The sequence below is a fragment of the Delphinus delphis genome, chromosome 10 (assembly GCF_949987515.2).
Source record: "Delphinus delphis chromosome 10, mDelDel1.2, whole genome shotgun sequence".
Classification (NCBI taxonomy): domain Eukaryota; kingdom Metazoa; phylum Chordata; class Mammalia; order Artiodactyla; family Delphinidae; genus Delphinus; species Delphinus delphis.
Window position 1 is genome coordinate 13,686,304 of NC_082692.2, and position 18,610 is coordinate 13,704,913.

The 18,610-nt window shown below is 43.1% G+C and overlaps 1 protein-coding gene across 1 annotated transcript in view; it reads right to left on the minus strand.

The window, feature by feature from the left end:
• Positions 1-18,610, minus strand: part of KIF13A (kinesin family member 13A) — a 216,568-nt gene that overhangs the window by 22,091 nt on the left and 175,867 nt on the right. Inside the window, 10 exon segments of the mRNA XM_060023590.1 lie at positions 1,586-1,624; positions 5,101-5,247; positions 5,434-5,566; positions 6,617-6,768; positions 9,798-9,971; positions 10,492-10,653; positions 13,362-13,511; positions 14,578-14,718; positions 15,968-16,130; positions 17,760-17,973. Of these exon segments, the coding sequence (XP_059879573.1) occupies positions 1,586-1,624; positions 5,101-5,247; positions 5,434-5,566; positions 6,617-6,768; positions 9,798-9,971; positions 10,492-10,653; positions 13,362-13,511; positions 14,578-14,718; positions 15,968-16,130; positions 17,760-17,973 (1,475 nt within the window).

Genomic DNA, 18,610 nt, shown 5'->3' on the forward strand with positions numbered 1-18,610 from the left:
AACTATTTCTTTTCTTAAAAAAAAAAAGATGTTTAAATTGATTAGGAAACTTTTCATTAGGAAAGGCCATTGAACATTGCCGTGTGATTAATATGCAAGAAAGCAAAGAGCCCTCAGGAACACTGCATGCTGACTGAGGATCCCATGACTCAGAAATCAGAGCCCCTGGATTTCCAAAAAGATAATTATACTTAAAAGCAAGAGAAGCTCAAACTACACCAGCTGTTGGATGAGTCTTATATGGTATGGGCGTGCATGTATGTGAGTTGTAGCTATTCGTTTGAAGGGTTTGTGATTCTAAGCAGAAGGACACCAGAAACACAGCCCGAATCACAAAGCAGCAAATGGAATGGAAAACGACAGGCATTTTCATCATTCAGAGCTCGATGGCTGGATAAGATGTATTTTCTGAAAGGCAAAGAATAGATCAGTGGAGAACTTTTCAAACTTGCTGCAAAGGTTTTACCTCCAACCGCTACCATGAGGCTAACCGAAAACTTCCCGTGCAAGAAGCCAACATGCAGTCAGCCATGCTGAGAACTCCCAGAAGCAGCCGCTGGACTCAACTGTGAACCACGTGGCAGCAAGCGCACAGACAGCCACAGGACGTTAGTTAATGGCGTTGCTGAGATCCAAGGGGATACTGGTATCTCCCCTACCATGTGTTTTTACTTGCTTGTTTTCTTTCTTAGTAAAATTATGAGGTGGGAAAGCCACCTACCAATTCTATTCAGGATGCTCTTTGACTTGCCTAATTCCGGCCTAACCCTTAAGACGTTACGTTAAGAGCAGACACCTGAGAACTTCTGAGGCTTTACCTACAATGGACCCACATTTTACTTATAGGAAGGCACACCAGGAAAACATGCTTTTAAAATTTATGTAGAGAATCAGTACAAAGACTGGGAACCAACCCAGAAAAGTTCATCTTGGTTTGCCACCTTGACCATTACTGTTATCCCACATTCCATGGACAGTAGGCCAGTCAGCCCTGACTAGGTAAAACTTCACGTTTGCACATATTTTTTCTCCCCTAGATTTCCAAAAAGAGATTAAAGCTCAGAGCTAAATTCTCCAGGTTATGAATAAGATTGGCCTTAAAGACAGAAGAAAACTGGCTAAACAAAACCATGGGCTTAAAATGTCGTCAGTTTTCCTAACCGGCAAAAGTCTTTAAAGATACAATGGCACGTTAGAACAGTACTACTCTCTTAGATGTAAGGAGCTAACTGCAGGTTCACATAGGAAAGACAGGTCTACTTAAAGGTTATGGATGATAACTACAATTCATAAGATCACCAATTTAATACAGCGAGAGTGGTCTTATTAGAAAGGCTTTACGAGCCAGCAATTTGAGATGGCGTAGCGGAAGTGCAGCATCTGCTTATAAATTGTGAACTGACGGGGAAATCTATGGAAATAGTATTGTATCCCTGATTACACTGAAAGCAAATCAAAAGCGAGTGAAAACTGCCTATTCTTGCTCTCCGGTCCTCCCTTCCTCCTCCCTGCCCTCGGCTTTGCGAATGCTGGCCATTAGCAGCAGCTGTGCCCCATGCCACAGGATTGACAGCAGCAGGAATACCTGATAACTATCCATATCATCACCATCCTCATCATCTCTCTGGGAGGGAAAAAATAAACACAAAGGACATGCATTTTTTTTTTTTTCTCAAACAGCACATAAGGAAAATAAGTCTTTAAGCTTAACACACACATTACAATGGATAGCACACACAACATCGGCATAATAAAACATTTAACCGAATCTCAAAAAGCGGATGTAATTCACTTGTCCATAATTACTTAAAGAATTTAAGATTTAATTTTTTTCTTTAATAGAGAAAGCAGTCATTTAAAAATGGGAACGCTCTCAGATTCTCTTAGCTGGGGGTTGGATACAACCCCGCTGGGTCAGGCCTTATGGCACCGTTATGCAAACAGTCGCTATTTGTTTCTGGGTGAGCTATTTGACTGAGATTTAGAATGGGCAGAACTAGAAAAGACTTGAGGGAGTCTCTTGGTCCACCTCCTGGTTTTAGCTGTGAGGCAGCTAAGGCCTGAAGGATGAAATGACTGAAACCAAGGTTCACACAGATAGTGGCAGGGTCAGGACTGGAGGCCAGGTCTGCGCCCTTGTCCCTGCACCACACCACTGTCACTGTGAAATCATCACAGGGGAAGACCCACCGGGAAGCTAAGACTCCACGTACAGTCAGCCCTCCTTATCTGCAGGTTCCACATCTGCAGATTCAACCAACCACAGAACTTTCCTGATCGGAGGGCCGAGTGTACTAGGCCATTTTATATAAGAGACTTGAACATTCTCAGATTTTAGTATCCAAGTGGGGGAGGGTTCTGGAACCAATTCCCCCAGATACCGAGGGAAGACTGTAGAAGGTTCTGTATACTGTACCACCGCAGTAAGAGCACAGCCCAGTATTTTGAATACATGGCTCTATCATTATCCACTGTTGGATATGTCAGTATCCATGCCAATCAGGTGAGAAAAATCAGAACTGTCCTAAACCCATGGCAACATTTTACAATAATTACATAAACTAAACATTTTGGCAAAACATTTGCAAAACAAAATCATCGTGTGGGAATTAAAAAAAAGGGTTTTAGTTGAGACAATTTTCCTTAGAAACAAGAATAAAGAGGGAACTCCCTGGCGGTCCAGTGGTTGGGACTCTGTGCTCTCACTGCCGTGGGCCTGGGTTCAATCCTTAGTCGGGGAACTAAAATCCCACAAGCTGTGCAGCCAAAAAAAGAAAAAAAGAAAGAAACAAGAATAAAGAAATCCCCATTTGTAGAGAATATCCATCTCTATGGAGGCAGGTTCTACTCAAAATGAATACTGGGTCATGTAACAACCTTCTTTCATTTTTCTACGGTTATTGGAGGGTTAATATTAAAAAAGGAACTGGAGTGGCCTAGTCAGACAAAAGACAAACTTTTTTTTCAAATGCCTTAAAAAATATAATTACATTATTTTCATATCTAAGTATACTTCAAAATATACTGCCTTTTAAAAGTGCTTTAAAAATACTGTTAAGATTATTCTCTGTGTAGACTTTAAAATAAACTTTAGTTTTAGTTTGGTAACCATCATTTTCATTTGGATAACTCTAACTTCAGTAGTAAGCCCACTACTGAAATAATTTTTCTCAAATTAATTCCTCCTATTAATGAATAAAGTACAAACAGCTCTAATTTATCATTATCTTTTAGGCTAAGAAGATACTTCTATTCATCAAAAACTAGCTTGAGCTTTCACGATGTAGAACTGTTGTGACATCAGCATATTCTGGATTGGCTCAAGCTACTGCATCAAAATAATTCTTTTTTTTTTTTTTTGCGGTATGCGGGCCTCTCACTGTTGTGGCCTCTCCCGTCGCGGAGCACAGGCTCCGGACGCGCAGGCTCAGCGGCCACGGCTCACGGGCCCAGCCGCTCCGCAGCACGTGGGATCTTCCCAGACCGGGGCACGAACCCGCGTCCCCTGCATCGGCAGGCGGACTCTCAACCACTGCGCCACCAGGGAGGCCCGCATCAAAATGATTCTGAAGTACTATGTCAACAACAAAAATGGTACTGGACATGACCTTGAGCATGGCAGCAAAGAAAAATAAAAGCTTTAAAACAGTCACAGTTTAAATTTGCATGACAGATACTATAAGAAGAGCATTCAGCACTGGGGGAAGGCAGATATTTGAGAGCTCAAATTTTGACAAAAATCAGTTTTAACTCAAGAGGTATAGCTGTTTTTAAAAGTGCAAATGATCAATCCTTGCAATGTTCATCAAACAGGAATAGTCAGCCAGTTGGTGATCCATGTTCATAGGTCATAATTCACACACACAGATTCAAAGTTTTATCTAAGATCAGAGATTTATTAAGCCACAAAATTTTATGGCAGAAAGGGACCTCAGAGAATTATTACGTCTACCTCATCATTTCAGAGGAAAGAAAAGGGGAACTCGAAGTTTAAATTACTCAGTTAAGTCAAACAAAACTTAAGAACCCAGGTCTCCTCACTCCAAGTCTGTGCTCTCTACCAGGCCCTGCAGTTGCCCCCGGGGCTGATGGCCAAGTCGGGGACAACCCAACTTCCCCTCCACATACAGCGAAAAGTCTGGTGGAGAAGCCTCCCTGGAAACAGCAGACTCCAGCCTCACAACTCCATTCATACTCTTCCCAGGCCTTGAGTCGGAGGCAGTTCTGGCCTGGGATGAGGAAGGCAGTGTCTGACACAGCTGTGCCTGCCTTACGGCCCAACAGTCCAAGCCAATGTTTCAGTAAAGTCTTTGTTGCCATGAAGCCAAAAGGAAACTGAGATGGAAGATGAACCCTTCTCAAGATAGGCTGGGCTTACGCCCAGACTCTACAGAGAAAAGTTTTCTCCCCATCATGACAGGGAGTGTGTTCCCCCTCATGTGTGGCAGTGAGAGAACCGGAATTCAATGGTCTGATTCTTCCCAGTCTCTAATTACATCTGATAGTAAAGTGGGGACTTGGTGAGGCACATGCGTTCTTTCAGGCCCCTGGGGACAAGTTCCTGATCTTACAGTTTATTGTGACTGGTAAATAAGATGAATTCTTAGCTGGTTCCATCTTTTAATTTTTTTTTTAAGTGAGAAAAGAAGGTTTAGCAAAAGGAGATTTAATGAACAAAAAATGATCATGAGGACAACTTTCAATTAAAAAGTAAAGCTTTCAGAGAGCTGGTTAAGTATGCCAGTGTATGGGGGCAACTTTCTATTAATAAAAGTGGATCAGGCCAAAGCCAGCAATATCAAACACCCAACATAATTTGGGCCAGATATAAAATAAATCCTGCTTAAAGTAAATGAGCACTGTAGCATTGATGTGTTTATAAATAAAATTATTATTAATCGGCACTAAGCCAACACAGTAATTTAAACCTAGCAAAAAGGCAACGGACGGAAATATGGATGGGGTGGCGGAGGCCAATACGTGCTTAAGGCAAGGAGTTCAGTTATATTCCTGAACAGGTCTCCGTCACAGATCACTGACCACCTTAATTCTACACTAACCAATCTTTGTTAAATACTGTTTGCAATCTGTTGGTCTCACCTGGTAACTGTCCAGCCCTCTCTGGAGCTTGGTGGACCTGGCGGTCACGCAGCCAATGGAGATGGACAAGATAGCTTCGACCATGAGTGGCAGTGTCCCAGAACGCTGGACAGGCTTCACTGTGACTTGCACTCTCCGGGAATGACCCTGCAGGGGCGGGGGTGTGATGCGGAAATGGGGGCCAGGAATGGGGATGGGGAGGGATGGATGGGGGAAGAGGATCAAGGAAGGGGAAAGAATTAGGGAACAGAGAGGCAAATAACTAGAAAATTCCAGAAACTGTAAGAGTGGGACAGAGAGAAAACACAAAACAAGCAAAGACAAACCTAGTACCTGTCTGAGTTGAAAGACACCCCCTGTGTTGACATCTTTTGCCTGGTGAAGCTCCACAGCGGCATACTCCCCCAGCTCATTCAGCTCTAGTATGGAGATCCACATCTCTATTCTGCGAGTAACCTCGTTCCACCTGCAGAAACACGTTCCAACCAACGACCATGTCACTGTCCGGGACATTATTAGCAACAGGAAGAAGGCCCCAGCCCCTGAGCACTTACTATCCGTGAGGCACTGTGCTATGTGTGTCACATAGATTATTTTCTTGTTTAACACTCAACACAATCCTGTGGTATGGGTTCTTTTCATTTATTTTATTGATATATACCTTATATGCAGTGAACTGTCCCGATCTCAGGCGTAGACTTGGAGGGATGGTGACAAATGCATACACCTGTGCATACACCTGTGCATACACCCGCCATCACCACAGCAGGTCTGCTCAGGCCCCTTCCCACTCAATCCCCACACCACCTGCAGCAGCTGTGTAACCTCACAGACTAGTTTTACCTGCTCTAGAATTTCATAGAGATGGAATCATGCCGTAGTGTACTCTTCTAGGTCTGGCTCCTTTGATTAAGAACAATGTTTGTGAGATTCATACACAATATGGAAGAGTGGGACAGAGTCCTTTTTTATTGTTGAGTAATATTCTATTATATGACTAATAACGCAATTTGTTTATCAAACATTCTCACACTGCAGGACATCGGGTTGTTTACAGTTTGGGGGATATCATGAATAGAACTGCCATAAACATTCATGTACCAGGCTGCTTATGGACTTATGTTTTCATTTTTCTTGGGTAAATACCTAGGAGTGGGATTGCTGGGTCACGGAAGAGGCAAATGGTCAACTTTAAAAGAAGATACCCTTCTGTTTTCTTCTATAAGCTTTATAGTTTTATCTTTTACATTTAAAGTCATGCTCCATCTCAAATTAAGTGTTGTGTCTCCTGTGAATTAAGATCAAGGTTGTTTTCTTCCATAAAGGTACACAGATGTTTCCGTCTCATTTGTTGAAAAGACTTTCCTTTCCCCATCGAATTTTTCCAGGGCCTGGTAGTTCCTTTCACCATTCCCATTCACAAAGGAGGAAACAGGCTCAGAGAGTCCTTGTTCTTCAACCACTGTCCAAGGGTGAGCCTTGACCCTGCGTCTAAAGCCCTCAGCCAAGCACAAACCTGTCATGCAACGTTCTTGTCTTAGCATGAAGGGAATCGACTTCCCAGACAGAGCTGCCGTTCCCGGTGCACCGGTGGCCCCACACTTCGATGGCCAATGCTCCATCTGAAATGAACTCCAGGAATTCTTCCGTTACACTCACCACGTAGTCCTGGGATACGCGGGGGAGAGGAAAGGGTGACAGGAGTTAGGCAGAAAGGAATCTGTGAAATTTCCTTTTTAACTTTCAGCTGTATACAGAGTCATTTCAGAGCACACTAGCCTGATCCCAACCTTAAAACCATTGCTGCTGTTTCACAGAAAACCGCAAAGAAACCAGAATATTAGATGGGAAGTGATACTCTGAGGTAAGTTAACTGAACTCCTTTTTTTTTTTTTTTTTTGCGGTGTGTGGGCCTCTCACTGTTGTGGCCTCCCCCGTTGCGGAGCACAGGCTCCAGACGTGCAGGCTCAGCGGCCGTGGCTCACGGGCCCAGCCGCTCCGCGGCATGTTCGATCTTCCCGGACCGGGGCACGAACCCGTGTCCCCTGCATCGGCAGGTGGACTCTCAACCACTGTGCCACCAGGGAAGCCTTGAACTCCTTTCTTTAATAAATGAGGACACTGAGGAAAGCAGCAGCCCCACATCGCACTGCTTGTTGGCTGCAGAGCTAAATCTGTCCTCCCTTCCTCCTGGTTCACTCTCTTTTCCCTGGGACCACTCTGACTTTCAGACAGAACAGACCAATCAGCACAGCAAAAAAAAAAAAAAAAAGGAACTTCTGATTGTTCCTTGCTATGGCTTAGAAGATCAAAACAGAATTAAATTTTATACGATTATCTCCAAGATTCTGCACTCTTACTCTTAAACCCTCCCACTCCAACTGTTTGTTGTGAAATACAAACAGATGAGCATGAGGAAACGGGTGCCGAATAGACGGAGCAGTGAGGCATCACCTGGAACAAAGCAGCAGGCGAGGAACCATGTGGACTTCCTTCCCATTAGTGGAATCTCAGGTGACTCTAATTTCTCGAAAGGGCTGCGCTGTATTGGTTTAACCTTATACTACCTAACTTCTTATTTTATTTGGAGACAGAGCCAGAATTTTAAAAGGAAAATAAACTTCATGACCAATTAGCACAAACTATGCATCTTAGAGGTTAAAAAAAACCCCAAAAAGACCCCAAGGTTGGGCTTCCCTGGTGGCGCAGTGGTTGAGAGTCCACCTGCCGATGCAGGGGACGCGGCTTCGTGCCCCAGTCCAGGAAGATCCCACATGTCGCGGAGCGGCTGGGCCCGTGAGCCATGGCCGCTAAGCCTGTGCGTCCGGAGCCTGTGCTCTGCAACGGGAGAGGCCACAGCAGTGAGAGGCCCGTGTACCGCAAAAAAAAAAAAAAAAAAAAACCCAAGGTCACACAGCGAGTCCAAAGTCTCTGAGACTAGCATCTATTAAACCAGTTGTTAACTAGGATGTACTTAAAATCCAGGTTTCATCCTTCTAAATAAGCAGCTTTTTGGATCCAAAGAAAGATGGGGAATATTTAAAAGAGTATTCAGAGAACCATAACGACAACAACAACAACAAAAGATTAATAAAGAATTGAGAAACAGACTTGGTGAATACAGGTAAAAATAAAAAGTAGGCTATTCTCATCAAAATAAAGACTTGACAGGGGACTTCCCTGGCAGTCCTGTGGTTAAGACTTCACCTTCCAATGCAGGGGGTGCGGGTCCGATCCCTGGTCGGGGAGCTAAGATCCCACATGTCTTGGGGCCAAAAAACCAAAACATAAAACAGAAGCAATATTGTAATAAATTCAATAAAGACTTTAAGAATGGTCCACATCAAAAAAGATCTTTAAAAAACAAATAAATAAAAACTTGACAGGGACTTCCCCAGTGGCACAGTGGATAAGACTCCATTCTCCCAATGCAGGGGGCCTGGGTTCGATCCCTGGTCAGGCAACTCGACCCCACATGCGTGCCACTACTAAGGAGCCTGTGTGCCGCAACTAAGAGGCCCGCCTACCACAACTAACACCTGGTGCAAGCAAATAAATAAATATCTTAAAAAAAGAGAAATCTAGCCTTTCAAAAAAAAAACCTTGACAGACTTTACATATGGGAAATTTTATAGGTGGTGATATGGATTTGTCTTCTAACTGTAGAACCAGAAAGAATAGGCACCATTTCGAAAAGAAGGGGTCTTGAATATCTATAGAGAATTGCCCAAAGAAAAACAAAATTACACAGAGGCTAGAGTCTGGCTGTCAGAAATGACTGGTTGGCAGTCTGATATGAAAGACAGGAAGAGTAGCTGATGTCACAAAATAGGTCCAGCCAATATTCACCAAATATTCGCCTCTCTCATTTTGTATGATCTTTAAAAGCTCATACGGGACTTTAGAATGCTATGCTTAGAATTCAAAAGAATGAAAGATATCTACAGCAACTTATATGGTTAGATGCTCACGTATATTAAAATAATAAAAGGCAATTCTGCAATCTGTAAAATGTGATCACATTTTTGTAAAAAGCTTTTTAAAGTTATGCATGCGTGACGGTAAGAGTGTGTATCTCTGGCCATTTATGTGTATGAACATATGTTTGCACACACATAATATGCAGCAAATTGTCACTGGTCATCACAGATTTCAGGTAGAGGTCTTTCAGAGTTTTTTATTTTATTTATTTATTTATTTTAAATTTTATTTATTTTTTGGCTGCATTGGGTCTTCGTTGCTGCGTGTGGGCTTTCTCTAGTTGCGGTGAGTGGGGGATACTCTTCATTGTGGTGCCTGGGGTTCTTATTGCAGTGGCTTCTCTTGGTGCACAGCACGGGCTCCAGGGGCATGGGCTTCAGTAGTTGTGGCGTGTGGGCTCAGTAGTTGTGGCACACGGGCTTAGTTGCTCCACAGCATGTGGGATCTTCCTGGATCAGGGCTCGAACCCATGTCCCCGGCATTAGCAGGCGGATTCTTAACCACTGTGCCACTAGGGAAGTCCCCAGATTTTATTTTAAACACTTTCAAACGATCTGAATTTGTATTAAAGTACGTTTTGAGGTTAAAAAGCTCAATAAACCTATTATGTTTATGAAACATTCATATGGGAAAAAACTCTAAGTTACAAGTAGACTTTTGAACTGAGCCGTGGCCGGTTGTCTCCCAAGTAGCTCATTTTGTAATGGCATTTGTACCTTACAGTGAGAGAAGGTCACAGTATACTGGGCATCCTTGGACTGTGGGGAAGGCACCTCTGGGTCCACTACTGGGGCAGCCACTGTGGATTCACACTGGTCCCAGAATGTGTATTGACAGAAGACAAAATTTGAGAGGTTTAAGGGCAGCCCAGTTGCCTCTTTAATTTTTACCTGGAGAGAGAAAAAAATGCAAATATAACTCTCATAAAGAAAACAAACTATGCATTCTTTTCATATCCAGCTACCTCAAATTTAAGAGTGGGTGATGAAATAAATAAATCAGTCATCCATTTGACAACTGAAAATATTTCATTAAGGGTTACCTACTTGTAATGAAATGCGTACCATAGTTCCATAACTACAGTATGTGAGCATGGTGACAAATGCACACACCCCTCTCAAATTTGCCTAATGACTGAGTTTCTGACACAGCTGTGACCTTTACTAGAAAAGCATGATTCACTAAACAATATGCACTCCTTGCATGCCACATACACAGACTTCTGAAATTTCATACAACTGTCATCAGAAAGTGTGCTGCACTTCTGGGAAAAGTACTGTCTGTTATTGTATTTATTGACAGAAAGTTTAACTTTTACCATCTTCTATGAAAAACTCCTAAGATTTTCCATAAAATTGTTTTGAATTGAAAAGGGCATTTATCTGAGCCTTCCCAGCCCTGCCCTCTCACCCGGCATGTCAGTTTTTTGACTCGGTGAATGATTTCCCCGCTGCTGTCTACGACTTCAAGACTCCCGCTTTCACTGGAGTTCTCCGAGGAGTCATCCTCCACCACGCGTTCCGGGACGGCGCCTGTAACTCGCATCACTTCCACATGGAGACGCCCGGCAACCTGGGTCAAGGAACCAGAGTGCCGTGGGGTTAAAAGACATCCTGTGGACAATACTGACCTGAGGTGGAAAGCATGCTACAACATCTCCGGCGAGCAGCTCCACTGTTATTGCTGGGCCACCTCCAGCAACGGGAAGCTCTCAGTACTTCCAGAGCCAGCCCACTCCATCGCCTGCCCTGTAATCACCCTGCCTTACTTTGAGCCAAATTTGCCTTTGTACCTTGCCTCCTGGAGTCATTTTCATTCTTACCCGTCTTCTACAGAATAGCCCATGAACAGCACAAAGGCAGCTATCACATTCTACCTGGAGTTATCTGTTTCCCTCGTTCACATATTCATTCATTTACTCATTTGATCAAATACCTGGCATCATGGGAACACCACGATAAAAAGACACAGGCTCTGCTGTCTGGGGACTCACAGTCAAGTGGGGAAAGACACAGACTTAAAAACGCAGTGTAGGGGGCTTCCCTGGTGGCGCAGTGGTTAAGAATCTGCCTGCCAATGCAAGGGACACGGGTTCGAGCCCTGGTCCAGGAAGATCCCACATGCCACGGAGCAACTAAGCCCGTGTGCCACGACTACTGAGCCTGTGCTCTAGAGCCCGTGAGCCACAACTACTGAGCCCGTGTGCTGCAACTACTGAAGCCCACGTGCTCTAGGGCCCGTGCTCTGCAACAAGAGAAGCCACCGCAATGAGAAGCCCACGCACCGCAATGAAGTGTAGCTCCGTGCGCAGCAACAAAGACCCAAAGCAGCCAATAAATAAATAAATAAACAAACAAATAAGTAAATAAAAACCCAGTGTAAACTAGCTGCTCTAATAGAGATACGTGCAGGTTGTTAGGAGATAAATTTATCCACTCAACAAATATTTACTGAGAGTCGAGTGTGTGCCGGGAACTGTACTAAGTGCTGTGTTTACAACAGTAAACCAAACAGTCATGGCCACTGGGCTCATGGAGCCTCTCCCTTACCCTCTTGGGGGCAGAGAATGAGAATGGAAGTGACCCTAGGGCTGGGAGAAGGGTGAGGGGGTGAGACCTACTCCAGGAGGAGCGACAAAGTCACCAAGTTATAAGGAAATAGTTTCTTTGAGACTGTTTTTCTAAAAAAAAAAAAAAGGGGGGGGCGGGGGAACTTAAGTTTCCAGATTATCCTGGTGGTTCTCTGCACTGGGCTAGTTTAGCAGTGTCTCTCTTATGGCTGGTTTCACAGAACTGATTTAAGGATAGGAATGACCCTGACCTTTGCATTCTCAGAGTGTGGTAACTGGCCAAGTTTTCTTTGGCAACACAGTGTTAGGTTGTAATGAACGGACTTGTGAAGGGGACACATGCTCTGGCACTGCTGTGTCATCTTACATAGTGAGGCTTATTTTTAAAGGTAGCTCAGATCTAACTTCCACAGAGCAATTGGCCCTGACACCCAGGACCTGAGAGAAATTAGTTGACGGTGTTTGACAAGTGAGACAAATATGGAGGAAGGAGCAAGAGAAGGGAAGAAAGGAAATATGAGAAAACGTTAGAAGACAGTGGCTCTTAAGCTTTTTTTCCCCAACGTTTTTTGAGACCCTAATACATTTTTAGTATAATTTCAGGGGATTAACGAAATACTCAAAGCCCACATGAACCCTAGCTTAAGAAACCCTGACTAGGAACTCAGCCACTAGATCTCTTTGCCATAGGAGTTGTGCCCATTTTTAACATGGGAAAAAGCAACTTAGCCCACTATTTTCCTAGAGCATAATGTCCACAGGTGGGTTACTATACGTGGAATGTGAGCTGTGCACTTACACATCACAACTTGGAATCTAGGGTCTATTTTCTGGGTTCCCTTTGGGCAGAATGGCACCCTATTCTTAGTCTGTTCTAAGAATCACAAAAAATAACTTAGTATTTCCAAGTTTGCATGTTATTGAAGGATAAGCTAGGAAATAAGGATGTTACTAAATTTAAAATGAAAACATCAGTTGATGAAGTGGATAATATAAAAAAGTTTGAACTTGAACGTTTTCTGAAATGTTTCAGGCTGACAGAAGGCCAATATAATGAAATAAATGAAATATGGGGGCATTTTTTTTAAAAAGAGGAGGTAACAGTGGGATGCTTAAGCTTGTTTTCTTTGAATATTTTAGAATTTCAAAATAATCCTCCCAAGTTGTATGTTGTAAAGACCACTTAGGGCCAGGAAGGAGTTAAAGTGTACTACAGAGGTGAGAGATTCAAAGAGAAATCAATATGGGGCACGGAGCTGAATCTGGTTTCCAAAAGCTTTCAAATTTGATTAAAACAAAGAAAATACTTACGAACCACAAATAAAAAACATGTTCTAATAATCTTTTAAAACCATGCCTTAATTTTGATAGTTTCTTTTGATATTAGTAGAGAAAGAAGAATGTGATCCTGATGCTTCACCCTAGTTTCTTGATCTACCTCAAGAACAGAGCTTAAATCGAACTAAAAAATAAAAAATGGACTTGAGCTCGGTGCTTTGTGATGACCTAGAAGGGTGGGATAGGGAGGGTGGGAGGGAGGCTCAAGAGGGAGGGGATATTGGTGGTACATCTATACATATAGCTGATTCACTTCGTTGTACAGCAGAAATTAACACAACATTGTAAAGCAATTATACTCCAATAAAGATGGAAAAAAAAAAAAACCAAACTTGAACCATGGCCATTTTCTCAGAGGCTGGCTTGTCCTTACCTCCCCCTGCTGGCTGATGATAGGAACTGCATACAGAAGTTTCACATCACAGAACAGACACTCCAAGAACACATTAGCCACGCCAATTAGGTTGTGATTCTCTTGGGCTTCATAGAAAGGGTCACCTCGTTTCCCGTAGAGTCGCTTTGTCTGAATGGTAGGAGAGGCGGGGGGAAGGAGAGTAGGAAACAAAACATCAACTTAAACAATACTATTTAAAACCAGCATTTTTAAATGTTTTAAAAAGAAAGCACTGGGCTTCCCTGGTGGCACAGTGGTTGGGAGTCCGCCTGCCAATGCAGGGGACGCAGGTTCACGCCCTGGTCTGGGAGGATCCCACATGCCGCGGAGCGACTGGGCTGGTGAGCCACGATTACTGAGCCTGCGCGTCTGGAGCCTGTGCTCCGCAACGAGAGGCCGCGGTAGTGAGAGGCCCGCGCACCGCGATGAAGAGTGGCCCCCGTCTGCCACAACTAAAGAAAGCCCTCGCACAGAAACGAAGACCCAACACAGCCATAAATAAATAAATTAATTAATTAAAAAAAAAAAAGCACTTATCCAAATAAATTAAAAAGAAGTAAAAATAGAATCATGTCACACGAATAAAACAGAACTATCCCACAGGAGGGGCTTGTTAAGTGACATAAGGGCAGGGAGAGCTCTTCTTTGGTTACAGCCCCACCTATCACACCCTGTCTTCCCTATCACACCCCACCTGCAAGGTTTCATTCCCTGTGCTTTGCCTCATTTCCTTCACCGAATCTTTTTTCCATTACTAATGTAGAAAAAATGGATCATGCTTTCTAGAATTATTCTTAGCATCTACCTAGCCATGAACACAGCTAGGGGAGCATGAACACATGCTAATGAATACAAAATCCACACTGGCTTCATTTAAGCTGATTGTTAACAGCACTGACGAAACAGCACAAGTTCGCTTTGTCCTACTTCACTTCACTTGAAATGTAGCAGCAACCCAATAAGAACATGCTATGTGTTCTCTTCATTTAGTTCCTATCTGTGTGGGGATCACATGTTTTATGACCGATTCAACTGATCCTCTCAAGGTCACTTTAACTTTACATTTCTAATATAAATGTCCCAAGTAGCACGACAGATATTCACTGACGCACATATGTGTGTTCTGACGATTAAATCACTTATATTCTTGTCCTTTTAGCACAACCAAAGCTCCTTTACATTTTGTCCCTCTTACCTCAGGAACCTTCTCCTTCCATTCTTGATAAAGGTCTCGCATATCGATTAATTTATTCTCCAGCTTCTCGATGGTCCACACTTGGGTGCTCTTTCCCTTCCTCCTCACTTGAATAGCTGGCTCGCTCACTATGGCTCCTCTCTGCAGAATGAAGGAAAACAAAAACAAAAAACAAACATAACGCATCTTGTTATAACTCTTTTGGATTGTTGAAGCAATATGTATTATCATAAAGTAGAAAGTTTGAAAAGAAAAAACACATAATGTATACAAAAGAAGATGAAACCCTATCACCTAGGGAGTATTCTGGTTTATTTTCAATCTTCTTTGTATACCCATGCACACACAGTTTATTTTTATCACAGTCAGAACCAAACAAATATACAAATTTCCTATCCCAATTCTCTCTCCACAGTTCACCTTCTTGTGTGGTTAAATATTCTTCATAAACATGATTTTTCATAGCAACACAGCCATCCATTATAGGGATGTACCACTCACTTGACTAATTATTCTCTTGGTCAACATCATGGCTGCTTCAAATTTTTGCTATTACACAGGCCACTGTGATAAGTGTCCTGGTACAAAAGCACATAAATGTTTATGAACACGTCTATAAGTACAGATTTAGAATAAATTTCTCAAAGGAGAACTACTTGGTCAAAAGATTAAAATACAAGAAGACTGACGAGACACTCTCTGACTCGTTTCTAGCTCGCTTGCTGGAGGGAAAAATGAATGGATGAAAAATTATTTCTTCCAAAGTTTCTCCTTAAATGAAAATTTCAAGTTGAAATGACAGGAAACTTCCCAATGGCTGCAAAGAATCTTTCTGTGTATGAAAAACAGGTATCGTATGAGTCTTCCTTTCTCGAAGAATTCACTCTCAGAATGGTACTATCACAAAATATACACACATTCCCCCATTTCAGGAGGCATTTATATGAAAGAGAAAAGCAGGAGGAATTACTTATATATATTTCTAGTTTCAATGTTTTATTTATTTATTCATTCATTCATTCATTCATTTTTTGGCCATACCAGCAGCTTGTAGGATCTTAGTTCCCCAAACAAAGATTGAACCCGGGACCACAGCAGTGAAAGCACCGAGTCCTAACCATTGGACTGCCAGGGAATTCCCCAGTTTCACTGTTTTAAAGAAAGCATTTAAATTAGCAAGGCTTTTAGCCCCCAAAATTCTCATATTCCGATCATAAAATACCCAAAGGCATATATACCCAAGATCTCTAAAGGATGTCTTAAAAAGAACAGACCCTCTGGCTCACGTCAGGGTCTCCTCACGGATGTTCTGTGGATGCCAGGTTTACGTTCCACTTACAGCATCTACTGTTGTACCTCTTATTCTCATCTTCTTTGAGAACATTCTTACCTTTCTATTGGCACTGAGGTTTGCAGCAGGGATCTGCAGAGTCACCTGGTAGTCGGTGAGTCTGCTCATCTCCTCGGCTAAGAAGTTAGCCTCCCTCACCAAGGTGTTAGCTTTGACCAGCTGCTCCCGCAGTTTTGCCAGGCTTTGGCGGAAGAGTTCATCCCTGTGGCACAGCAGAAAAGGACATGAGAATGTCCAAAAGAAAACGGCAGTCCCGTTTCCAAGTGAGTCATGTTGTTAGAAAGTAGTAGAAAACTCTCAAACAATTGTTTTTCAAGCTATTTTTGCCAATTCACCTCTTATCCTCCTCTCTTCCCACCAGGTTTCCGTGAGCTCTCCACTAGTAACCACAGATGAAGAGCAAACACGTGGGGTGACTTAACTTCAAACCATGTTTTAAATTATATAACATTTGAAAACAACTAGATTTTGATATGGTAATGCACACGTACACACAAAACCCAATAAAGCAATCCTTTAGGAAAAAGAAATGATTACGACTTCTGTGTGCTTTGGGGTGGGCGAGATCTGGAGCCAGTAAGGAGAAAGTGTTTTACGTGATTTCTTCAGTTGGTAAAAGGTGAGAAGTAGGGACTTCTGTGGCAGCAGAAATTTGTTTCTCAACTCTACACAATAGCACTTCCTGATAAAAGCTTCTCTAACAGCCTAACTGGGTCCGAACCCTATTATATGTTTTCCCAGCCCCACATCTTTTGCCTCAGTAGCCTTCATCATAGTTACAATTTTTCATTTATTTGTGTAATTATTTGACCAATAATGTCCGTCTCCTCTACGAAGCTGTAAGCACCCCCAGGGCAGGGACCATGGCTTTTTTGCTTGTCACTACACCTAAAGTGCATGGTCCATCATAGGATATGCAAAAATTACCCACTGAATGAAATAAAGGGTACAGCTGACCCTTGAACAACATGGGTTTGAACTGCGCAGGCCCACGGAGATACAGATTTTTTTCACTGTGATCCATGGTTGGTTGAATCTGTGGATGTGGAATGCAGATATCAGGAACCTACTGTAAAGTTATACTCGGATTTTCGACTGCTTGGAGTGTCAGCACGTGATAAACGCTCAAGACACGTCAGGCGCCATTATTTTTATTACAACACAGGATAATGGGCTATCAACAGACCCGGGTTCAAACCCTGGCCTTTTCATTTACTTAATGGGTGAGTGAGGGAAGGTATTTAAAATGATTGTCCAAGCTACAAGACAGAACGAATAGTTCCCACGGCTTGGTGCCGCTGGGAGCATTAAATAAAATAAGCAGCATTCCTAGACTGTGGTAAGACCCCAACAGAACTCAGCAATACTTATTGTGGTTGTTTTTGTTACCGTTCCCTCCACCACTACCTCAGTTCTGATATAAATGAAGTCACAAGGTAAAAAAAAATTCACATTTAGTAGACTTCTTAACATTAAAATTGTATTTAAATGGGTTCCAACATAAGAGAAATAAAAAACAAGAAATGGTTTTATGCTGAAGAACTATTCAAATGTTCTCTACTTTAAGACCAGACCGTGGTATTCTAACTCTTGGTACCGTTTTTATTAAAGGGTAAGGGGGCAGGTGCAATCTTTAACAACTAACATCACAGTAAACACACTTAGGATAAATAACATCTCTGAAAGGAAAGGCAAGTGCTAACAGTCCAGACACGGGAGTAAGATTTCCCTCTTTGCCAGGTCTGTCCCGCTTTGACGTGCCTCACGACCGCCTCGCCCAGGACCCCGAGGCCTTGACTCTGGGCCCCTCCACCCCCGTTCCCCTTCGTACCTCTCCTCTGCCCACTGGGTCACTTTCTGCTGAGCTGTCTGGCTGCTATAGGCCAGGCGGTCAGGGCCGCTGCTCTGGGGCCGCCTCTCCGGGGACAGCTGCTGGCGGAGCTGCTCCAGTTCGCGCTCGTACATGAGCCGCTGCTCCTCAAGGGCGCTCCTCTTTTCTTCCAGGTACTGTTTCTCCAGGACCTGAACCACATTTTGAACTGGGTCTGGTGAGCCAAGAGACAAGGCGAGGTGCCTTCAGCGGTGGCTACAACAGGGAGGCCGTGGGTGTTCCTGAGGGCGAAAACCATCCCCGCCCCCAGAATCGAGCCTTTCAATGTGCTGCCTGTGAGTGGCCCGAGAGGCCCGGTGGGATGAAATCCTCTCCACTTCCTTTTCCTTAACATTTTAGATCAATGCCCTGGGGGGAAACATTCCCCACGTCTACTATGTGACTTTCTTCAATTTGATGAGCTCGTCCTAATGTTTAGATAGACCACTCAATTGCAAAAAGCAGATGACAGGGGAAAGGGGGTTGGGATTCTATCCACCGAGAAGAAAAACTCAATGAAAGCTAAGACAACTTCAAAGACAGAGCCACATGAGATTTGATTTTTCTGATGGTCACTTTTTAACGCTCTTCTAGCATTGGTTTCAGCACATGGCAAAGGGTCTGTATTTCTGATTTTAGCCACAAATTTATTACTTCTGAATTTCTCTAATGTGAGAGGAAAATTACAGATAACAGCATGTGTTTGAAAACACTGATTGAGTATATGGTCTGGCAATTTCTCAGGTGTTAATAGTCAAGAAAGCAATTCACTTGCAACTATTTCTGATTTTTTGTGTTTGCAGATTGAGAGA